Source organism: Ascaphus truei, chromosome 12 (genome assembly GCF_040206685.1).
Source record: "Ascaphus truei isolate aAscTru1 chromosome 12, aAscTru1.hap1, whole genome shotgun sequence".
NCBI lineage: Eukaryota > Metazoa > Chordata > Amphibia > Anura > Ascaphidae > Ascaphus > Ascaphus truei.
In genome coordinates, this window is record NC_134494.1 from 8,643,132 (window position 1) to 8,668,939 (window position 25,808).

The 25,808-nt window shown below is 41.1% G+C and overlaps 1 protein-coding gene across 4 annotated transcripts in view; it reads right to left on the reverse strand.

Annotated features, from left to right (window-relative positions):
• The window catches only part of LOC142463887 (tesmin-like), a 365,821-nt gene that overhangs the window by 280,279 nt on the left and 59,734 nt on the right, over positions 1 to 25,808 (reverse strand). For 3 of the 4 annotated variants that reach the window (XM_075566710.1, XM_075566707.1, XM_075566709.1), the window contains exons 4-5: positions 22,747 to 22,796; positions 2,652 to 2,813 (exon numbers count right to left, since the gene is read on the reverse strand). In XM_075566710.1, the coding sequence (XP_075422825.1) occupies positions 2,652 to 2,813; positions 22,747 to 22,796 (212 nt within the window). The remainder of the gene's footprint in view (positions 1 to 2,651; positions 2,814 to 22,746; positions 22,797 to 25,808) is intronic. The other variant, XM_075566708.1, reaches the window with a different exon arrangement.

The window sequence follows — 25,808 nt, forward strand, 5'->3', positions numbered from 1 at the left end:
TTTGTCTCCACTATTGGGACCCGAACCGCACTGCGGGGCTGTGAAGAATCAGGGGACACCCAGGGTAGGCGGCTTTTTGAGCTTGTTAACCACAGCAGGGGGTCTAGTTCAATTGATCCGTCCAAAAATGTTAAGGGTCTGGAGGGGGACATCACATTTTTAATCTGATTATACTAAGAGAGTCCCGGGATCTCCCTCGCTAACCAAACTTTCCCGATGACGTCACCGGAAGTCTGAGAGCAACATCATTTTTTAAGCAACCACATATGATTATAAGCCATGCCCAGTACCTAGGTATGTGCATGTATATAACAATACTGTTTATTGTTTTAAAAGTTGTACACAAAGGAATCTGTATCAGTCAGTTACATTACCAGGTTTAAAAATATATTAATTTTATTTAACCTATGTTGACATATCTGCTTGGTGACAAAGTGTACTGTTGGGTAGGTGAAATAAAATTGTAAGATTAGACAAGTCAGTTCCGATCTCTCACTTTATTGAATGTTTTTGAATACTGCAAACAAGCTGTGGAGTGATAATTAGTGAAAAAGCGCTGGTTATAGCACGTGCAAAAAGTGATTGCTACCAAAATTATAAACACATGTATATGATTAATGTCCAACACTGATAGAAATGACTTTATGGCTTGTGGACATGGTCAGACAGACTCGATTGAACAAATAGTATTTTCATCCTTTTCTTTCAGCGACGGTGAGTAAAATTAGAAACCTACTCACAAGAAATCGCTCGATCATAAGTCAGGTAAGCAGAAGTATTTTTCGGTCTTTCTGTAGAGTCCGTGTCGGATGCTTTACTCACTCCAGACGATGCGTATTCCTCTTAGTCAAACAAGTGCACAGCTGGGCCTCTCTGGATGACATCACACTTCGCAGCTGGAGGATCTCCAATCTCCTGAATTAACCCTTCACCCTACGCCAGTGGCGTACCTAGACATGCAAGGGCCCCCGGGCAAAAAAAATCAGGGCCCCATTAATAATAATATTGACTGTAATTTTTTTCTCCCTCCCCTGTCCTCTCCCTGATCATCTCTCATCATCCCTTATCATCACCTCTCCCCCTCATCATCAGCACCATCTCTCCCCCACATCATCATTACCATATCTCCCCCTCATCACCATCTCTCCCCCTCATCACCATCTCTCCCCCACATCACCACCATCATGTCTCCCCATCATCACCATCTCTCCCCCCTCATCACCATCACCAGTTCACCCCTCATTAGCTCTCTCTCCCTTATCAGCTCTCTCTGCCCCTCATCAACTCTCTCTCTCTCTCTCTCTCTGCCCTTCATCAGCTCTCTCTCTTTCCTTCTGATCAGCTCTCTCTCTCTATTCCTCAGCTCTCTCTCTGCCCCTCAGCCCCTCAGATCTCTCTCTTTCTGCCCCTCAGCTCTCTCTCCCATGCCTACCTTTGGAGAGAGGAGATGATGATCAGAGGAGCAGCCGGTAGGGGAGTGGAATTGCACTGTGGCAGCAGACACCAGAAGTAAGAAAGACTTCCATGTCAGACTGCTAGAGGGCACTCCTCCCTTGCTGTCCTACTCTATCTGTGCTGATTCCTCCACCGGCTTATCCTTTAATGCCAGGGGCTCACCACCGCATACAATCTTCCCCGACCTGTCTCTACAGGTTGAGGGGGGGGGGGGCCAAGAGCGCGGCCTCCCGGGCTTTGCCCGGTCTATAGCTATGCCCCTGCCCTATGCGTTTGAAAAGATTTATACATGGAAGACTTAGTTATTAGCCATGTATAAGTCTTTTGAATTGATCCTTTAAAGTGTGTTGTAACATCTATGTATACACAATGTTGTCATTTATCTATCATATAAGTGTGTCTATAATTATCTCTCGCTACATTTGTGTTCTGTTTGAAATCTGTATTAGTATGCGCACAGATCATGCATGCTTCTAATTTTACTCACCGTCGTTGAAAGCAAGAGATGAGCATACTATTTGTTCAATCGGGTCTGTTTGACCATGTCCACAAGTCATTTTTTTTAATGATTGTTTCATTAAATATTTTTTCATTAGGTATATTCTATTTTTGATTCCTGCAATACCATTTAAATTTTGTTCTAGATTAGACTAATCTCTAATTGTGTCTAATATACCTGACACTCAATATCCATGTCGTTTAGAGGATTAATCACCTGAGATAATGCACTATGTTTGCACTTTATTTTCTCTTTGTACATGTACAGTATGATATCATCATGATCTGCGAAAAAAATCCCCACAGCTAAGCAGATTTACCAGGAACTATCTGCACTTGGTTTGAACTCACAAATTATTTTCACTTGATTGAGTATATCAAGTCATGTCATCATTTACATTTTTATTTGTCCAGCACCACACAGTCACTGTAAACAAGCAGTCTACTGTAAATACTTTTTGCACTTTTTGGACATGTGAGTACTTTTTAATGAATATAGCACTGTTATTTCAATGTACTGTACTGCCCACAAACTCTATTCCTACACATTTATGAATATGCTCATACTGTATGTATGTAAAAGCTAACATATGTCCATGTATTCAGACCATTAATTATTACAAAATTAGATTATATTTAATTCTCATTGTATATAATGTAAATGCATCCAAAAAGTTTTTCAACAAAGTTATAATTACCATTGAGCTACAATCCTTAATTTGAAAATAGGTGGGTTCTTCCCAATGGTCTTGAGAAGACATCAACTTGAAGCTGCTTTCATCCATATTAACAATCTGAAAATCTGTCTCACTTAAAATGCCATCTGTAATAATACTTTCAACTGCTGTCCTTAACTCAGTCTAAAAAAAAAGAATAAAAAGACTGAATGCTTTACTTTGGTATGTACAATAGCTATTTGAATCACAGGGAACATGTGCATAAGAAATGCAATGATTACCAAATCTCCTTTAAAATTAAAAGGTTTCTAGCATAAACTATCATGTTGCCATAAAGTATAAAACAGACTGTTCTATTTGTTTTTTTAGATACAATATTCAGAAATTCAATACCTTTGAAAAAATCATTGCACATACAGAAGCAGCCAGACACTGTTCTCGGTGCCGCAAAACACCAAGGGGCCTAGGCAGCAAGCGTTTATAAGCCACTTATTAAGCACTTATGGGCCAAAATGCCTACTGCTGTTTAGTAAGTGGCGATAAGTGGGTGATAAAAGACTGAATCGCTACCAAAAAATTGATCATAAAAAAAATCACTGAGGTAGCGGTGATAAGCCACTTATCGACACTTTTCGGCATGTTCATAAACTTGCGCAATTCTAGTAGCAGTGATTAGGCTATGAACGCCTATCGCAGCTCTAGAATGGTGATTTTATCACAAAATCCTCACGCCAGAAAAAGTTAGCGTGAAGGTGTTGGAAACCTGCAGAGAAGCGGCGAGATGGGAAATTCCTTTTTCCTGCATAGGATTTATGCTGGGAATCTCTGGAGCTGATATCCCTTAATATTAGCACCAGAGACCCCTGGCATGAATCATATGCAATAAAAATGCATTTACAGTAAACTTCATTACCATAGCGGATAGCCTCAGGGACCCCCTACTTCCCGAGATACAGGTCCCGTTATGGGGTGCCGGTATCTCCTATGCATTTAAATGTCTGCATCACGTGACCATAGGAATAAAATGCATAGGAGATACCAGCACCCCATAACTGGGCCTGTATCTCGGGAAGTAGGGGGTCCCTGAAGCTGAAACCATGTGGTTCAGCTCAGGAGACCCCCTGCTCATCTAAACTATTAACAAAATTAAAATTTATAAACATAAATTTCGGGCGATATTTGCACAGGGAGAGATGCCTCTCTCAGAGCAGCTCTATCTGCAGCAAATACAACTCGGCGGGTAAGGCATTTTCAGAGGGTCGTTCATCAGATCACCGGCTAATAGCCCGTTTTCTGAATTTTTCTATGACAGGTAATCAAGGCTTTCTGAATATCGTGATAGCAACGCTCATAAAAACGATGATTTAAATGGCCCGGCGATTTTTTTTATGAACCTCTAGTGCATAGGCCCCCAAGTCTAAATCCCAGGTATTTTTTTGCATTTTGCAAATTGGATGCGGCGACTGCAACTGAGCCGTGAATGAGCCGCAACCAGGAAAAGCGAGTTTAATGTTGGTGGTAGTACTCTGAGGTAATGATAGTCAGCGCTAGTGTGCAAGTGTGTAAGTGTGTGTCTTTAATATAAATCCAATTTAACCAATCCCTTATTTCATTCATTTCATATGATATGATCCCATTTATTTCTATGTAACCCACCACTTATTCTCCTAAAAACTTTAGAAGACTCAAAGGTATTTTAAAGTATATTTTTTTTTTATTAGACTACAGTAAGAGATAAATAACAAAAATGTTGTGACATAAAAGAATCTTCTTCAATCATCTTTCAAATATACAATCTTTTTCAACCGATATCTTCTTTGGAGTGTCTCGTGTGCAGTTTCACTTGAAAATAATTGTGAGACTGTTATTTATTAAAAGACGAGAAGAAATTGATGTATGAATTACAGTGTGCGGAACGCGTACTACCGATAAACTTGTATGGAACACATATGCGTGGCTTTAATTTATGCGCAGGCGTATTCTATAGAACCTGGTTGAAATGCATGAGAGTGTCATTTAATTGCTCCGCATGCGAACTGTATGGAATGCATGTGCAGTGCAGGCATTGACAATTGACAATAAAATGGAACGCATACTGTACATTACCTTCATAATTCATTATCGCTTTCAATGTCCATTTGCATTATTAAAGTACTGCTGCGGCCGAGTTTATTCGAGCATTTGCCCGTTCTCGGCCGCAGCAGTAACCTGGCGCGCGCCGGAGGGTGCCGGGCGCGCGCCGAAGCAGCGGAAGAGCGCCCTCCGATTGGGGCACTCTCCCTCCCGCTGCCGGGTCCGCCGGGTCCCCCGGAATCCCCTGCCGCCGTCCCCCACATCGCGGGACACCAGGGCTCCCTCAGGGAGCCCTGGACGCGCGTGCAGGGGGCGCTGGCACCCGATGACGCGTGACCGCGCATCGGTGATGCGCGGCACGCTGAGGGAGTGCGGCTAGCATGCCGGGGCATCCCCCGGCTTGCGGTGCTAGCCGTGCTCGAATTAAACGTGTCGGTAGTGTAAGTGTTTAATTCTTGTTTTTATCCTTGTTTGGCAGGCTTATGAGCATCACCACCATGTTCATGTAGGAACAATTCAAGATATACTTTAAGGTAATGTAATGTAATTCATGCATCTATTCTGTAAATAACAATTTCACAATTATTTTATTTTTGAACCTGTAAAAGAGACAGTGTCAGTCTTCCTAGACATCCTGCTCCCAGCCACAGTTCCCTTGTCTGTTCACCGGGTGTGCTGCTGTTTTTCTGCTCTGGGGTTCTCCTGTCTGTCTGCCTCCTCTTGTTGGGACCATCCTCTGTCCTTATAATTTCCTATTTCCTGTACTTCCTTGCCTTTGCTTTATGTTCCCTGAACTTCTCTGTCACAGTCTGTGCCCTGTTCCTGTACTTGTCCTTGTGAACAACGGTCCTTGCCTGCAATTAGGCTTGTTCCCTGTGTGTTCCTTGCCCTGTCCCTGCCATAGCCTCTGTCCCTGCCATAGCCTCTGTCCCTGTGGATTCCCTGTTGCCAACCTCTGCCTGTGACCCCGACCATGATTCTTGCCACCTGCCCTGGACCCCTGCTTGTGATCCGACCATGCTTATTGCCGCCTGCCCTGGACCCTTGCCTATGAATCTGATGCCTCCTCGCCTGCCCCCTGCTGTTCTGGCCACTGAGGTCCTACAAGCACCAGAAGTCTTGACAGACAGCAAGAAGATGATGTCGATTGAAGAAGATTATATTTTTTCAATCTTTTTCAACCGACATCTTCTTGCTGTCTTTTACAGGTTCAAATATAAAATTGTGAAATTGTTATTTACAGAATAGATGCATGAATTTAATTACAGTACCTTACAGTATCGCTGTAATTGTTCCTACATAAACATGGTGGTGATGCTCATAAGCCTGCCAAACAAGGATGAAAACAAGAATGAAACAATGACTACAATACATTAATGAAATAAAAACTTTTTTTAAACACTGTACAGTATTTATCCAATCCATCAATTGTTCTTCATTGGGATGACTCCATTTCACAGTCCACTGATGCCATAAAAAGTGCTTTGATTGTGTCTTTCACATCCTTGAATTATGCTTTAGTGTATTTAAACTGCTTCTACAGTTTGTTTAAAATCTCTTTCTTCATATTGTTGGGAATCGCCTTCTTACCTCTGGAGCCATCAAAGTTGACTTGTTTGAACGACTGGAAATATTGCTGAAAAGTAACATGGTGTTGAAAATTTGCTGGGCATAACGATTTGGCTGTCCTCTGCAGTTTGCAAGATATCTTGGCAAACCTTCCGCTGCTATTACGTAAAGCTGGATGTTACTTACCGCATTCCCATGGATAATCTCCGGTCTCTACCCCTGTGGTACCGCAGGTGTGCATTGGAAAGCAGGCATAGCTAACTGCTCTCGGATGACACTTTCATGCAGGTCTGTTCTTGCATCACAGGGGCTAGTAGCCACAATTTCCTCTTTGTCACGGATGTTGGGAACCAGCTGGGTATGGCATGGAGACACAGGGGGTGAGGTGGTGTTCCTCCAGATGTCTTGCTCTCTCCTGCAGCTGTTGGCTTAGAATAGAATAGAGACCCATATGTCTGTCGCCATTTGGTCCATCCTCTAAAAACTCAGGTCCATTTTTCCTTCCAGAGTGTCCCGTCTGTCCCGTCTTTGCTCCGGATTCGGTGGCACAGGTGTACATGTGTCTTGTACAAAGGGATCATAATCGAACACTGCAAATTTGACATTGCTAAACTGCATGTGACCAAGTCGCCAGTTGCAGCTAGGCTGCTGAAGCTCTTTACTTTGGTGGGGGTTAGTCCGATTTGGGTTGATTTGGGTCTGGGTCAAGGTGAGCAGGGACTGTTGGGCTCAGCTGAGTTCAGGGCAATGTGAGCTGGGAGCGATGGGGATTTGGGTACCTGGTTCAGAAGCAGGTTTCCTGGGTAGACGAATGGCAACAGTTTTGGCCATCTTCTTCATTCTCCACCTCGGTCCTGGATTCTTCACCTTTGGAGATTTGGGTGCTGCTTTGTTTTCCACTTTAGCCTTTTTGTTTTTGGGAGTCTCAGGTAGAGGTGGGTCAGCAAGCATCTTTTGCTTTCTTGTGCTCTTTGTTGTTACAGCTTGAGAAAGCAGGTGTTTGCATCCATAGAAGCTGGATATACCCATCGTACAAGGGCAAGATATCTGAGTTAGCACAAGAGTTAGTTCTGATCAAGATCAGTGAATGTTTCAATACAATTTCTGTGAGAATTTATGTACAGTCACACTGATGTCACAGGAACAGCATTCAGTGTTGGGTGGGGCTACGTTGGTGATTGGTTGTCTACTTTTGTAAGTTGTCAAAAGTATGTGTATACCTGTCCCTGTCGCTTTACCTGTATAATAAAGCACAACGATGGTGCAATTCACATTGAATACATATTGAATACACATTAATTAGTGGTTCAGTACATTCTAAATAGAAGCCACTACACGTACAAAAAAGGGATTTACAACAAGACACATCCAATGGTGGCTACGAGAAGCTGGCATCTAGGTGTCACTAGACTGTGTCCAGTATCATACCCAAGCAAGGACACAGATTCGTAAAGTGGTACGCAGGGTCAGAACAAAGTAATCACACTACTGTGTACACTTTTGCATCAAATATTCTCTTCATGAGCCATAGAGTATGCTTATGCATCTGAGAGATAGAACAAAGTTCCTTGAGCCAGTGCTACCAAGTAATTGACATAAACAGCATGTGAATAAAGCTGTAATTAGTTCAATAGGAGAGACTCATGAGTGTGAGGATAGTGATAAATGGAGATAACTTAATCCTCTATCTTCAGTCCTCAAATATGGGGGTATACAGCTGCGGCGGCCGTTATTCGAACAAATCACAACACCATTTTCGTGTGCTTTGCGGTACTCCACGCGGCATGTACACAGCCAATCACCCCAGGCACCCGGGCTTATTGCGGATGCTTTGTTTTAATTTCATGGATTCTGTTTCTTTGGTTGCAATGAAATGAATGAATGGAAATGTGTACAGTACTGTGCTACTGTGCTAATGTGCTACTGTGTCAATTTCAGGTGTCTAAAAACCAGAACACTAAAATGCAATTTTCTGCACTCGCCGCACTCGCATCTTAAGGCGGGAAGGTTGGAAGAGATCACGCACCCTGACTTGAAGAGTTCAAATGTGAAGAGTTCAAATAATGGCTGCTGCAGCTGTACTGTATGTGTACTGCACCGACACACTTTATTCGAGCAAATACCCAGTATGTACCTGGCAGATACCTGGAATGCGCTGCTCCTCACCTCTGACAAGCCCCGTTGCATTTGCCTTCCCAGCCTGGGTTCATGCCTGGCTGACGGGCGGCTGATCTGTTAAATGATAATGATTAGGATTTAATAGGCTGCAATGCTTCGCGTGTCTACCAGATGGCATAAATTCATGAATTGTAATGCAGTATATATATATATACTGTGCAGTATTGCAGCCAGTGGGAATAAAATGCTTCAATCCCTGCCTGGAAAATAACCCAATGCACTCGGGCAGAAAACAGTCACAAACCTCAATACACCCGGGTATACCCGAATTCGTGGGACTAGCCGAGCTCGAATAAAGTGTGTCGCCAGTGTACAGCAGCGGCAGCTCTTATTCGAGCAAATGCCGCTGGCTGTATGAGGCTGGGAAGCGGGTAGCCGCGGCGCGTGGCGGCGCACTGTGACGTCACAGTCACAGGCGCGCCCGGCTTCCCCGTCTTCCCCGGCTTCCCCAGGCTTCCCCGACACCCCTGGACATCAAATTAAGGTAAGCGGGGGTGCGGGGAAGCAGAGGGGCAGAGCAGAAGCCGGGCTCGGGGTCCAGAAGGATAGTAAATTGCGCGCGAGGTGGAGGGGGGGTGCGTGTGGGAAACGCGGCGGCGCGCGGATATTACTGGCGGCAGCTGGGGTAGATCCCGGCATGCCGCCGGCATTTAGTGCGATAAAGTATGTCGCTACTGTATGCCTATTTGTTGGGGATAATGCAGCCAAAGATTGCATATGTTAGCAGTAGTGACTGGTTCTTCTATTTCCAGGAAATACACCCCCTAGAGCTGATGGCTGTATGTAGTCTTCATGCCAGTACATCAACAAAGCAATAAAGCAAACTTGTATGCTACTCAGTGTGGTCTCTCCTCCATTGCGTGCTTCCAGCTGACTGGCAACAAAGTGCCAAGAGCGTGAAATGCACCAGAGGTATACCCCATGCCACCCTCCATGCTGTCACCCTCTTTTCAATACATTGTTTTTAACCAGCCAGGTTTGTGCATAGACCCCTTTTTTGCTCGCTGTTCTCCGCTCTTTTCCACACCCAGATTCTTCAAATGCTTATGCATCTACACTCTTAATATTTTTCACCTTCCTAATTTTGTCTTTCACAGTGAAATGAGCTGGCTAGCGGATGAGATTAACCTGGAAAATGATGAGCTGTCTGCTGAAGAGGTTTGATAGATTCTGCAAAGGAAGCATGATATAACATTGTCTGAGTCCAGAATCAGACTAATAAGATGCGATTTCGGCTGGACATTTGGACATATGAGGTAAAGTGCTGTAGTGTACTGTACATAAAGTACATAAAGTATAATATCTCTGTTTACCTAACCTAAAGCATGTTTATTATGTAGAAAGTTTAAATATTACACTGAGGTAATGTATGGCTTATTCTGGGAAGTACAGCATGTGGGGGAAGGAAGGATTGATTGCAACGGAATGTCTTTGTTTCCTTTATAACCGTATTTCTGGGTATGGTGTATTTGCCTATAGTAGCCAAATCCCAAATCAATAATGTCAGCACTTAATACCATAGTAGAAAGTATAATTTATTGAACTCATTTTTTCTTATTTTTGCAGTGTTTCCCATGATAAGAGATGTTCACAATATTAAAAGAGTTGACCAAGCATGTGCATGGATTGAGTGTGGGGAAAAGTTTGATGACGTATATTCAGATTAAATTTCAGTTGCCCATTAAAATTTTTCCTGTATGGCATTCAGAAAAAAAACTGTTTACCCTATAGCCTCGACCAATGCATTCACTCAAGCTTTATGTGTGGGGAGCAATTTCGAGACTTAGACCAAGACCCATAGTTGTATTTAAAGGTAATTTTCCTGTGCCTGTTTAACAATGTTATATATGTTTAACAGTACTACTCTGAATGTGACCCTTTCGCTGTATAACAGTTTTATATTTGTTTAACGGTAGTACTGTATTAGAGTAAGTGTTATATTTGTTTAATGGCAGTACTGTGAATGTGACCCTGTGCCTGTATAGCAGTGTTATATTTCTTTAACAGTAGTACTCTGAATATTACTGTGACAGGTCCTTAACCCTTGTCTAAAAAGTCTTCAATTGAAAGCCTGTATTGGTCTGATGAGTCCAGCAGGAAGCTGATTAATTGCAGCAACAGACAATGAACCAGTCTCTTCCTGGCTCATCAGACAGGTAGAAAAGCCTCTTGATTAACTTCAGGTGATCTCTCTAGCACATGGGAGGTGTATGCTGACAGAGTGGGATCCCAGGGAACCAGCCCATCTATTCCAGGAAAAGCTGCCACTGGAACCCGCCAGAGGGTTCACCCGAATGAATACCATCCAGACTTGGACAGAGGGAAAGAGTCCCTGAACAGGTACCTCTTTGGACTTTGGGTCAGAGCCTGGTAAGAGGCCTAGCCGACCAGCCCTAAAGAAAGGGACTGCATACAAAGGGATAGGCTGTTTGTTTATTTGTGTGCTGCCTTAAAACTGAATTGTTTGAAGGCACGGGCTGAATAAAAGTCAAGGTTTATTTTCCCAAAATATGTCTTCCTGATTGTACTTCTGCTCTCGCCTCCTACAATGACCTTGTCCTATAACAGTTTTATATTAGTTTAACAGTAGTACTGTATTTGTTTAACAGTGTTATATTTGATTTTTCGTGGATACGTGAAGGTGAAAGAAAAAGGCACGAACTGCTATAAGTGAATATAAACAATAAATGTGTTAATAACTATATACTACACAAATGTAATAAATAGGTGAAAAAATAAAGGTCTAATATCCCAGCTCAAACCCTCTGGTGGGACCTGTCTTCACGGGTTCCAAACTGCATGGATAATTCTTAAACAATCCAGGGGGAGCATATAAGGGAAAAGAAGACAAACACGTGCATACAGTACAATATAAGTGTAGATGTATGGGATGTTTGAAATACAACACTATATATTCTTGGCTCTTATGCTCAGCCTACTCACAGGATACAGAAGAAAGTCAGACACTTGCAAGAAGGGCTGCTACCCGTATTGTTCAGAGGATGTGTTGATCAGGATTCTCATCCAATGGCACAAGGGGTGGTGAATGAATGATGTGGAGAGATAGAAGAAACTACCATAGCACAGATCAATAGAGTAAATATGTGCTTTATGTATAAAATATAAAAAAACGCACTCACAATTGAGCAATAAAATCAAGGCATGTATCACACAAATGGTGAATATATGGGTCACCGCACTGCGATTTTTCTCATCACCTCCCTTCAGTATGTTGTTCCCCTCTGCTTGTGGGATCTGTGCAGGAACCGCCTCTCTGCTCCGTCACGTCCGTCGGAGCGTCTGACGTCACTCTTACTGTGGAGGTGGTTAGGTACGGATCGTCTCAAGGTCCAAAAAGCACTCTACGCGTTTCGCCCAGTAAAACTGTTCCGGCTTCATCAGGAGTATATCTTTGGCATGGACCGGTCATTGTATATATACCTCTGTTCATTAATAATTAATTGGCACGTAATAAACATTGATCTATCAATCTATGCTATCATATCACTATCGGGGTGAACGAATGCATAATATCAGGTATCATGGGTCTTATTATACAAGTGATTACAACATACAGCATATACATATATGAAAAGTCATTCCTATTTCACAATCTTTTATTTATTCAATGATGTATGTTTTTTTGGATCTTGTTTGGCTGTATATATGAGATTGTATGGTAAGAAGTCTTCATATGAACAATATGATGAGAGTATGTGTGTTCTGGTAATAGGAGGAGAAAATATACAAGGGGGGAAATAGGATACAAAATTATCCTGATGAAGCACTCATCATACCTATATATGATATTTATCTATGATTACCCTTTATTAGGAATATGATGCTCTGTATATAAAACAGATATTTATTAAATTAAATGCGGGGTTTTTGTCATAAAAAGGGGACGAGGAAAAGAGGGCAATCGCAGAGGAGCACAACTCCATTGTGATAAATGTAATTAAGCATACATAATGTTCCCTATAATGTACATAAGGTACCTTTATATATAGTATAACTCCAATAGTGAAGGATATCCTTAAAACCTACGCAAATAGATAAAAGACCATACATGGGGAAGCACTCAACATATTCAGTGTGAATTAAATAAGATACCACTTAATGGCTATGTAACAGGGGATTTATCCCTGTTCAAAAATGTGCCTCTAATCCAGCAGTGTGGTTGTTAACTGCTGGTAGACAATTAATCAACACCACCTGGATGATTAGAGGTGTCAGAAAAATCTTGCCTCTGAGACAGGAAGGGAGATTTGCCTCAGTACACAAGGGTGCTGACAAGAGGAAAGAGGTCTTGAGCAGAAAGGCTCTGCTGAGATCAAGACACCCAAAGACCTATATTCCTGGACACAGGGAACCCAGTAACCTACCAGAGACTGACATGAAGGGACACCTGCTTTAAGGTATCTCTTGAGACTTTGGGGAATAGGGTGGTAATGGGATTATCCCTCCTGCCCTGGAGAAAGGGACTGGGGAAGTAAGTTAGCCCTTAAACAGGGATAGGCGTTTGTTGTTTTCATATGTTTTGCTGTCTTAAAAGGGACAGGCGCAATAAAGCCTTATTTTAATTTCACCTTAAAAACGGTCTCCATTGCATACCTCTGCACACATCTCTTACAGGCTACCAATAGAATAATAAGGCCAATGGATGCAGGACATAGCTCTACCTTCAAAAAATGAGAACGGGGAAGAGCATTTTTGTAAAGTACATATTATAACGAAAAATTAATGTGGGATACATACATATAATTTTTTTAATATATATATATATATATATATGTGTAAAAATACTAGTGACTGTGAAAATGGATGACGTGTCATTCACATGGGTGGTAGGTATATAATTATACCTATCATGAATAGTATGCATAGAGATCATTAATTGAATTTAACACATTGGGACTCAAAAGTACACAAGAGGTCTAGGATAACTGCACAGCAGCTCACATAATACATATCAGCAAATTTAGATGGCATTGATGACCAACATGGGCATGATGTGGGCAGACACAGGGAGGAACAAAAGAAAAAGAGAGAGAAAAAACATGATTAGACACATTGATCTATATATGTATATTATTTCAGAAAAGACGCAAGATCGATTTCTAAATTCAATCCTCTAGGGGTGAGGGTCTTTAAACGATGGATCCAAAATGCCTCACGTTTGAGTAATTCGGACCCCCTATCTCCCCCCCTCCAGTGTGGTAGTACATGTTCGATGGCTTTAAACTGTAGGCCTGAAGGATCCCCATTGTGAAATTCTGAAAAATGGCTAGGTATGCTGTGATTGGTTAACTTTCTCTTTATGCCACTGAGAAGTTCAATGACCCTTGTTCTTACAGGTCTCGTAGTTTTGCCTACATATTGCAACTTGCAGGAACACTCCAGTAAGTAAACTACATGGTCTGTCCTGCAAGTTATAAATGTTTCCACATGAAAAATTTCACCAGTGGCATTTGAGCAGAATTGAGTATGATTCGGGGATTTGAATTGACAGGCCCTACAACTTTTACAGCCAAAGAAACCTTTGTTGTTATTCAACCATCCGTTCTCTTTTGGTTTCTCTCTCTTATTGCGCTTGGGGCGAGTTTATTTTTCAGATTGCTAGCCTTCCTGAATATTACATTCGGTCTATCTGGAATGCTTTGACCTAACACCGGGTCATTCTTCAAGATGTCCCAGTGTTTTGTCAGAATGCTCTTGATTTTTCCTGCCTCCCTATTAAAACCTGTTAGAAATGCAAAATCAAACTTCTTGTTAATTGTAGTATCTTTTTGTTTAGGTTTTCATAAATCACTCCTAACTAGCGTATCTACCTTATCTATCACTACATCTATTGTTTTTTCCCTGTAATTTTCTCCAAAAATCTTTGTTGTATCTTGCCTGCTTGGATATGAAATTGTTCCTTGTCTGTGCAGTTTCAACTTAACCGGGTGAATTGACTAGATGGAACATTATTATTATTCTATTGATAGCCATTAAGTGGTATCTTATTTAATTCACACTTACTGTAATATGTTGAGCGCTTCCCCATGTATGGTCTTTTATTTATTTGCGTAGGTTTTAAGGATATCCTTCACTATTGGAGTTATACTATATTTAAAGGTACCTTATGTACATTTTAGGGAACATTATGTATGCTTAATTACATTTATCACAATGGAGTTGTGCTCCTCTGCGATTGCCCTCTTTTCCTCTTCCCCTTTTTTATGACAAAAACCCCGCATTTAATTTAATAAATATTTGTTTTATATACAGAGCATCATATTCCTAATAAAGGGTAATCATAGATTACTATCATATATGTATGATGAATGCTCCATCAGGATCATTTTGTATCCTATTTCCCCCCTTGTATATTTTCTCCTCCTATTACCCGAACACACATACTCTCATCCTATTGTTCATATGAAGACTTCTTACCCTACAATCTCATATATACAGCCAAACAAGATCCAACAAAATATTCATCATTGAATAAATAAAAGATTGTGAAATAGGAATGACTTTTCATATATGTATATGCTGTATGTTGTAATCACTTGTATAATAAGACCCATGATACCTGATATTATGCATCCGTTCATCCCAAAAGTGATATGATAGCATAGATTGATAGATCAATGTTTATTACGTGCCAATTAATTATTAATGAACAGAGGTATGTATACAATGACCGGTCCATGCCAAAGATACACTCCTGACGAAGCCGGAACAGTTTTAATGGGTCGAAACATGTAGAGTGCTTTTTGGACCTTGAGGCGATCCGTACCTAGCCACATCCACAGTAAGAGTGACGTCAGACGCTCCGACGGACGCGACGGAGCAGAGAGGCGGTTTCTGCACAGATCCCACGAGCAGAGGGGAACAACATACTGAAGGGAGGTGGTGAGAAAAATCGCAGTGCGGTGACCCATATATTCACCATTTGTGTGATACATGCCTTGATTTAATTGCTCAATTGTGAGTGCGTTTTTTATATTTTATACATAAAGCACATATTTACTCTATTGATCTGTGCTATGGTAGTTTCTTCTATCTCTCCACATCATTCATTCACCACCCCTTGTGCCATTGGATGAGAATTCTGATCAACACATCCTCTGAACAATACGGGTAGCAGCCCTTCTTGCAAGTGTCTGACTTTCTTCTGTATCCTGTGAGTAGGCTGAGCATAAGAGCCAAGAATATATAGTGTTGTATTTCAAACATCCCATACATCTACACTTATATTGTATGCACGTGTTTATCTTCTTTTCCCTTATATGCTCCCCCTTGGATTGTTGGAGAATTATATTTGATTTTTCTCCAGGAATCATGTATAAAGTGTATTTTCAATTAACTCCCAGATAGCCCCATACATTTCTGATTACTTTCCATCTGGTAACCATTTCTTTCAAGATAATGACCCAAAACAGTGCCTAACAGCAGTTGAAAATAAGGAGGAAGGTAGGTGCTGTGGATGTTGATGATTTTTGGTTAATGTTTGTTAAATAATTTATATATAAACATGTTACTGATTGCAGTTTTCCCTGTACTTGTTGTTAATGCATTTGCATTATCTTTTACAATGATCAAAGTATCAGCACTTGCCTCTGAAGCATTATGAACGCCACCACCGTCCCCGCTCAAATCAGTCTTTCAAAACATCAGCAACATCCTCATAAGAATCCTTATTAACAACCAATGATATTTGAATGGAATAGATAGCAACAAGTCCACCCCCCCACCCCACCACCACCACCACCATATCAAGCCCTTGTGACTCTCCCTTCTCTTTGTCAGGCTACCTTAACAGCTCACCAGTCTTGTATTATCAATAAAACAGCGTGTTTAGCATTAATGAATGTTTTGGAATGTGACAAGAATGATGTGCCTTTTGCAGATGACTTAGTGGACTTGGCTACAGTAACAGCAACTGGTATTGGCATCAGCTGTGGTAGCTGTACTGGATTCATAGGACACACATTCTCAATCTATTTCTCCACATATTCATTTTAGTTTCAGTACTACTACTAGTAATAGCCATAGGCTGACTTGAACGTCCCATTCCCAGCTAAAATCTCTTTAAAACTGGAGGTTCATTGTCTTAGTACGGGAAGTTTAACCTTCTGCAGTGGGACTGGGATTTAGAGTAATTTTCCGTTAGATGATACAGTACTTGCTTTGACTGCTAGTAGGCGCACCAGCAGCACCACCTTTAAATGATTTAACTTAATCAGATTCATCACAACCACAGCAACCATGTCCAAAATGATGTCCATCTATTCTTAGCCACTAAAACTGGTATTTATTCACTTTCTATATATGCAGTTGCGCAAAGGCGCCCCCCTAAGACAGTTTCCGAACATGCTTCACCTTCACTGCTCCTACCTACTAAGCTGGAGTGGACAGGGTTAACACATAAGGAAAAGAAAGACACAACTTCAGACCTGGATATCATCAGCACCTCCCCTCCTGCATGTTTACTGTGGGATCTGTTTGCTGCTCAACTGTTTCCACTTCACCTCAGATGCTCTTAGAAACAACACCCAAGTGGCAGCCAATGCGGCCTCCTAAGAAAGTCTCCACAATATGCTTTACTTTACAGCTCCTGTACACTAAGCCAGCATAGTGAGGGTTAACATCATAAGGAAAAAACAAACCCAATTTCTATGACTTGGATATTGTCAGCACCCCCCCCCCCCCCTATCTCTGTGTGCTGTTTACACTTCACCTCAGATGCTTTTAGAAACAACTTTGAGTTGTCTTAGAAAAAACTTTGAGGAGTCACAGCAAAGGCAGCATTGTTTGATGGTAGCCAAAGACATTTGCTGCCATTCACTGATGTTACAGCTGCTCTGTTATTGGTCCTATTTTTGCAAAATATTTCAGACGTTTATTGAAGCATTTCAAGCTACGCACCCTGCTCTCACAGCTCTACCTCCGCACAATTCCACGTAATCCTTCAATTAACAGCTATCAGTTATCCGAAACAAACCAACCTTCTTATCCCCCTCTACCTTATGTTTCCACTTACCCTTCCTTATAGATTATAAATTCCTTGTGGCAGGGTCCTCCTTTTCTATTGTAATAATCTATGTTAATGTTTGATATTTAATTGTTTTCTTCCTCCAACCCTATTGTACTGCGCTACGGAATATGTTGGCACATTTTAAATAAATAATACAAATAATATGCTAGTGCTATTATGCTTAATTGCTAGCTTAAGGTCGGGCAGACTTAGATTATCTGCTGCTATTCTAGCCCTACTGCTTGCCTGGCACTGGCAGCACACCATAATCCTTCCGCCACCACCCACACCCCTCCAGAGCCCCCAGCCTCCCACTATCTGTCCACCAGTCACTCCACTAGTTGGTATCAAATGTACTATACGATTATGCAACTAGTAGTGATAAAATCAAATATATATATGGGGTTGGGTCACTTTCAGTGGATTGGTGTGTGTGAACTGGACACTACTGTAGATTGAGGTAATCCAAGTTAACAGTTAATTAACAAATAACAAACTGTAGAACTACCGTTACTACAAGTAAACTGTGGTATAACAGTCAGAAAAATCTCCAATGTCCTATCTCAGAGACTCAGGGGCCTATTCTAGTAGCCTTCATAAAACGTCTCGCTGGGCCTGTTACGCCGCCAGTTTAGTCAGTGTTGTTATCACTGTATTCAGAAAGACTCTGAAGACCTGCAATAGCAAAATGCCCAAAACAGACGAGGAGCAGCAATGTGATTTTTGCCTCTCTCAAAAGTTCTCATCCGTGGATCTGCAGCGATGTGGGTGGGCCACCTGCATAGAGAACTGCCCAGAGAGAATCGCTTCCCCCTGCGCACATCCCGCCAGCGATCGCAGGATTTTAGTAAAAAAATGTAATACTAGTGTACGTGAGCAGGGGGTCTCCGGAGCAGAGCCGCGTTGATTTCAGGTCCGGAGATCCCCTGCTTCCCGAGATAAAGGCCTCATTATGGGGTGCCGGTATCGCCTATGCATTTAAATGTCCCGGTCACGTGACACGGGACATTTAAATGCATAGGCTATACCAGCACCCCCTAACGGGGCCTTTATCTCAGAATGCAGGAGGTCCCCAGTCCTCAAATCAATGTGGTTCTGTGCCGGAGACCCCCTGCTCCTGTAGACTAGTATTCAAATTTTTATTAAAACAGCTTCATTACCTTAGCGGTTAGCCGCTAAGACAATGAAGGGGCTCAACTTCAAAAGTCTGTTTATTGGGGGCAGAGGGGGTGTATGAAGGGGTAGTAGATCCAGGTTGGGTTGTTAGGCCTACCAGGAAGGTTGCAGGAAGAGTTAACACCTTCACTACCATAGCAGTGGAAACCGCTGTGGTAATGAAAGGGGTTAACAAGTTCCGCTACTCCTCTCCCCCGACCTCCCGGTAGGCCTAAACACCCACCCTTTGGGCTACTAACCCCTTAACCCAACCCCTCTACCCCAATAAAAAAAAATAAACACAACAACCCTACTACCCACCTCCTCTACCCCCAACAACACCCCCAACACATACAGTACAGTAATGGACAAAATTACTATTATCCAGATATGGATAATAGCTCATTTGCCCATGCTAAATCAAACATTAGCAAGCCACCATAAATAAAGTAAATAAAACTTCTACTTACCCCTGCCATGATGAAGGGCATCCTCATCACCATACTCCTGGTCCTTGTCCTCCATTGGCAGCAAGAGTACAATAAAAATTCCAATCTAATGGCCCCTAACACCTTAATTCCCTTAGAGGTTAATAACCGCTATAGTAATGAAGGGGTTAACCCCCCTCCCGTGCTACCCACCCGAGAGGCCTAACCACCCACTCTGGGGACATAATACTCACCCTCTACCCATTGATTGGCACAGTGGTACATCATACCCATATAATATGGGCTTGAAAAGCCACTATAGCAGTCAATGGCCAACCTATAAAAAAAAATTAAGCACAACAATACACAACAACTAAAGAAATAAATAAGCACCTAAAAAACAAAAGAATAATTGAACTGAAAGGCCTCAACTACACATCAATAAACTTATTCTAAAATCAAGACCGCAAAAGAATATAACATTATGATATAACAAAATACAATTAAATAAACACCTAGCCAACAAAACCATTCAAGAAATAAAACCGCTAACCAATCCTAAAATGTAATAAAAACAAGCGATCCAAATACCAAACAATTTAGTGAAAACAATAAACAGAAATGTTACTTTTTAAAAGTGTTTTCTTTCACTACCATGGGACTGGTTACATACTGACACTTTTCTATCAATACTCTCAGTCAGGATTCAACTAGCATTGTGCTACATATTATCCATTAACCTCTACCAGCCCATTGCATTTTTTCCAGCCATTTATTTCCAGTGATTCTTCACTTTGATATCACTTACCCTCCTTCATTGGATGTTTTTCAGCATTTGACCAGGCATTTCATGTTTTCTTTATATGCATTTTTATACATTGTATATTATTATATGTTCAGTGCCTCCTATGTCATATTTGTAATTTTAATGTTATAGGTACTCTGCTTTCCCTGTTTTTTTATTACACTTGCCGATATTGACATTTACTATCAGAGGTTTGTGCTCTTTTATCTTTTTTGTTCATATATGGTTTAGGTTTATCCTCATCAGAGCAGCATCCCTCTTGAGTACATGCCTCCCCTTTGATCACTACATATTTTTGTTTTACTTATTTGATTGGACACTTTATCATGTTTTTATTATTTGTATATATTTAATTAAGCACTGGTTCTCTTTTTTTTTGTTTTCACAATAAAAAACTATATATATATAATACAGAAAAGACACAAGAAGTCTCAAAAATGAGCACTCAAAAAATCCCCCAAAAAATGATACTTTAATGTCCTCAATTGTAACAAACTAAAACATGATAAAAACACAAAACAGAACCCTGAAATAGACAAAGTGACCACATATAGCATATGGCCAATACAAAAAGTCTAAACCTATACACAAATATCAGGCTAATGCAAGAAGAGTGTAAGGTGAGATCCCTTGGAAACTAATTCCCTGGATCAGCAAGACCGGCCGGTCACAAAATATACCAAAAAGACCTAAGGGACACACTAATGAATATACTGATGTCCTACACATATAAACCACACACACTGCAAGATGGAAACCGTTAAGGTAAAGCTAACCCACCGTAGTGGGAAGTGTGCAGAAATCTAGGAAAACTGTGTAGAGATGGATAAATTCGTATAAAAAAATAACACAACATTTTTTTTTTTTTCTAAGTGTCAAAAAGAAAATCCTAACATAAAAATGAACAAATGTCCAGTTGTATCCAGGATGGTATAAATCTTAAATAAATGAATAGCATATAAAGTCCTTCAATTGTAGCATAGGGAATAAAGAAAAAATATTTTGTATGCTCATCCCCCCTTGTGTTACAGAGTGCAGTAGTATAACTCAAAGATGCCATACAGAAGTTTCTACCAGATATCAGAATCCATATTGTTGTGAGTCCCAGAGTCAGCAAGGGAATATGTATCACAGATTAGAGTCTCGGGGTAACTGCAGCAGCTCCCACTCTACACGTGTTTCACCTTGCGGCTTCTTCACGAAGGACATCAAGCACAAAAATGGAGTGTAGAAGAACTTCAAATTTTGGATGATATGACTGCCATCTATGAGGGTGAAGAGTCACAGGCTCAAAACGAACTTAAGTGTGCTTCACATGTGAAAGTTAAATCTACATTCTGTCCACCAGTACAGACCTGCTCTGCAGTAGAGGTATTCTAATTTTGTGACCGGCCGGTCTTGCTGATCCAGGGAACTAGTTTCCCTGGGATCTCACCTTACACTCTTCTTGCATTAGCCTGATATTTGTGTATAGGTTTAGACTTTTTGAATTGGCCATATGCTATATGTAGTCACTTTGTCTATTTCAGGGTTCTGTTTTGTGTTTTTATCATGTTTTAGTTTGTTACAATTGAAGACATTAAAGTATCATTTTTGGGGGGATTTTTTGAGTGCTCATTTTTGAGACTTCTTGTGTCTTTTCTGTATTCTACTTATCCCTGTCTCAGAGCACCGACCTGTTTCTCTCTATTATAGAGATTAGATTATGGTCTTATAAATACCCTAGTTATTATTAGGTGTGTATGCGGTTTCTGTCTGTATGTGTAAACAAATATATATATATATATATATATATATATATCCACAAAATGTTAAAAACCAGGATGGGCTCCCAGAAGACCCCCATTTTTAGTTTTGGTACCTGTGCTGTAGCGCAGTGCTGACTCACCTATCGGTCACCACCTTTAATCGCAACATTATGCCCCATCATGCTATGCTAGTATTGTTCCAGGTCGTGGAAGTGAGTGATATGTCAATCATCACTGCGCCATTTACTCTGGTGTGCAGGGGGAGCAAGGAGGGAGGGGGAAGAGTGAAGAAGTGGAGTGCTCCAGGACTTTCTCATTTCTGCCAATGAAGCCAACAGGAGCTTGCCTGTGTAGGGGAGGAGTTTGAGTGCCAGTGTCTTGTCAGTCTGTGAGTGAGCATGTGCCTCTCCGTGAATGCCAAAGTACCTTATTTATACAGATACACAAAGAACTGCCTCCTGCTCCAACCTCCTGCATAACAAAACTGTGGCTACTAAGAACTCTGTCTGGCTCTTAAGTTTTTTTTTATATATTTTTTGTCCACCCATGCTTTCAAAACATCAAGGTTTAAAAACATATTTGGACACCATCAGAACTATGCAAAATTACATCTAATATGAAATGATTTAGATACCCATATATTCTTATCAAGATTCTCTTTAAATGTAGTTTGAAGAGATTATAAATGCATTGGTACAGGACACATACCTGTACATAATCAAATCTGAAATAAAAATATCTATGTATATACATATTATAATTTTAGGAGTATGAAGGCAGGTAAATAACATGATTTTTGATACTGGAAATCTGCATTGAGACTTATTGATTGTCCTTTTGATTTCAGCTTATGCTCAAATAGCCCAAACATTTAGTGGGCTTACCACCCCACTTTAAAATTGTTTCTGAAATGATGCTAAATGAGATTAAATTGCAACTATATTTCTTGTGGGTAAAAAGTTTGAAGTTGCAAATAAATAGATCTGGGCTTTGAACAGAGTAAACTTAAAACATCAACACCTAGAGATGTATTTTGCAGAGGGGGACACTGCTTTTAATGTTGACAATTATGTTGAATTTAAACTTACAACATTTTACTGCTACAAAAAGTATAATAACAAGGTAGACTTACAAATTCTTCATTTGTATCAGCGGAAGATCTTAATACAGTGTGGCATTTTTCTGTTAAAAGAGCACAAAATATTAAATTAACTACTTTATCATTCAGCTAAATAACATTATCAAAATATTTCCACTACAATTATACACTAAAAAGCAACTACAGTACTGTATATCAGTTTATAAATACAGGTATTAAACTACTTGAGTTAAAACCACAAATCAAATTTGAGCCATTGTCAGCATAGTGAAAGCCATGTTCTTTAAAGAGACAGACGGGCAAGCAGAGTTATGGGTTATCGCACCTCTATGGGGTGTTAGTTGCCATTTAAATCAATAGCAGTTAACATCAGATTAATAAATCCCAGAGAGAGTAATCAGAAGAGAAAATATAAATATTAAATTAGCAAAAATATATATTTAAAAACAATGTATTGATGTGTGACGGTGAGGGGGTTACCAGACCATAAATAAAGGTATTATGCACGGCTCGTTACCTCTGATCCACATTTGGGGTTTTGGATTGTCAGCTCTTTAACCTGTCTGTTGTACATGCAATGTATGTGGTTGTGCAACAATAAAGAATGTATGTGTTTTACCTTTCCAGGGGTGCTAGCAATCAGAGATTGCTAGGCTATGAGTTTCAAGTGTTTTATGAATGAAGTTGAAATACTACTGTATAAGAAAGCCAGCAGCCAATCTGGACAGGAGATTCTCTGAGATTTTGAGTGCCAAGACAGCAGCGATAAATTCAAAATCACTAACAGATGCTCTTGGAGAAATAGACGTGAGCTGGCTTCAGAGATTTCAAGGCAAGACATTTTCTAAGTCTTACTTTGCGGGGTCAAGTTATGAGAAGAGAACATAGTGGTCGCGACTGGAAGTACAAGCCGAAAAGAGTACCAGGATGTTTGGTACTATCTCCCGGTCAAGGGATTTTGGCATCTACGGAAAAGATACAGCGGTGGCGTCAGGAATTTCATGCTAATTTGAGTTCCAGGACTTTTCGGGCTAAGTCCCGGTCAACCTAAAGACTTTGTTTTATGGACTGTTTCACCCAGGAAAGGCTAGTTTGGCTGCCCAAACCCCCAGTATGTGTTTTTTCTCTTGTATTTTGTAATCCCACTTAACATTCGGGATGCACATTGATACCCTGAAAACCAAGACCTATGCCAAACTAGGGGTACTCTACAGGAACAAATCCTTCCTAAGTCTCCTGGTCAGAAAGCGTATCGCACAGCAGATGCTAATGCCAATTATTGACTATAGAGACATATTATATGGCTCGGCACCTCAAACCCACCTTATCAAACTTGACACCCTCTACAATTCTATTTGTCATTTTGTTCTCCAATGCAACTACAACACACATCACTGCGAAATGCTCAAAGAACTAGATTGGTCATCACTAGAGTCTAGGCGCAAAGTTCACCTTTCCTGTCTTGCCTTTAAATTCTTTATGGGCAAGCTACCCAGCTATCTGAACAAACTCCTCACCCGTACCACATGCAGCACTTATCATCTGAGATCATACTCCAAAAGACTGTTCATGGTCCCAAGGCTCAACAAAGTATCCGTCCGTTCCTCCTTCTCTTACCGTGCACGCCAAAACTGGAACAACTTACCAGAGACTCTCACATCCACCACAAGTTTAAGTTCTTTCAAATCTAAGGCTGTCTCACATTTTAATCTGGTCTGTAACTGTTTCATATGCCCATAATATATATTTTCTTTAACTGTGCATGCAATGTCTTGTATATAATGTATACCCTGTTCATTTATGTAACTGTATTTATAACCATGTATTATTTGTCTTAACTTTGTGCCCAGGACATACTTGAAAACGAGAAGTAACTCTCAATGTATTACTTCCTGGTAAAATATTTTATAAATAAATAAATCCACTGTGTGTACGTCTGTTTAAATGGAATAAATGACAATTTCTTTTACTATTTGTTTTTTGTTCAGTGATATGATCCCGGTATAAAGGTATAAAAGCCTGGTCTCTCATGACAGGCTTATTTACAGGTGCTAGCGGTGGAATCATTGATCCCACTTTTAAAATCCTGTGGGGTCTTCTAACATAGAAAGAAACTTGTAGATTGTGAGCTCTCAAAACCAGTGTCAACGTACATACGTTTTGCAAAGAAAGCACAGGTTCTCATTTGTCACTTAGTTTAGTGCCCCCAGGCGAAAATGGACAGACGGTCAGGTCGGAACCGGTCATGGAACTGAACCAGAATTGTTTCCCGGTGTGAGAGCAATGGCTTACCGACAGACAATCAAAAACGTTGCTTGAGGAGGACTTGGAGAATCACGAAACCAATATTGCTTCACCTGAGGTGGACATACCCTCACCTGCAGTTGCAGGGTCTACTAGTGTGTGCAGGGTCAACTTGGGGTGCAGGAGGTTATTCCAGCCCTGGTGGCTATAGAAGGACAAGGGGAGGCGGCAACAACATGGACATTGTTGGGGGGCCAGCTCTAGGGAGTGCAGCCATGGTAGCCCCAGTGGCTAACGGACTCTCTACGCCCGGGATTGCCGCGCTTCTTGCTTCTTGGGGGAGGGGGCCAGCCTTACGAACAGAATCAAGCTTCTTACAGCTGCCAGAGGGACATCAGCCCCATGTCCCCAACGTGATAATGGGGAGCCGTCAGCTCCCCGAGTGGACATCACAATTTCAGTAAATTTGTGGATGTCACCGACAAAATCGATGAGTAACTGAAGATTTTTTAAACTTATTGGTACCGGTGTTATCGGTACCGGTTGCCAGAATTGGACTGGGTTTTGCGGCTGACACTGTTTTTCTCAGGGGCTGCCCTGGAGACCCTCCAGGCTACCAGCCATGGATAGCAATGACTCCCGCCATGTAAAAGCCCTTTTACAAACTCAGTATGCCCTTACCCCAGAAGCTAACAGAGACATGTTTAAAATGGAGGAGAAACGCCACCGGGAATTCTACATCCGGTTTGCGTCCCGCATGGCATTGCATAGGACACAGTGGGTGGAGGGATGTGGTGCCACAAAGTATCACACTTTATTGGACTTGTTTTTCAAGGAACAGTTCATGCAGC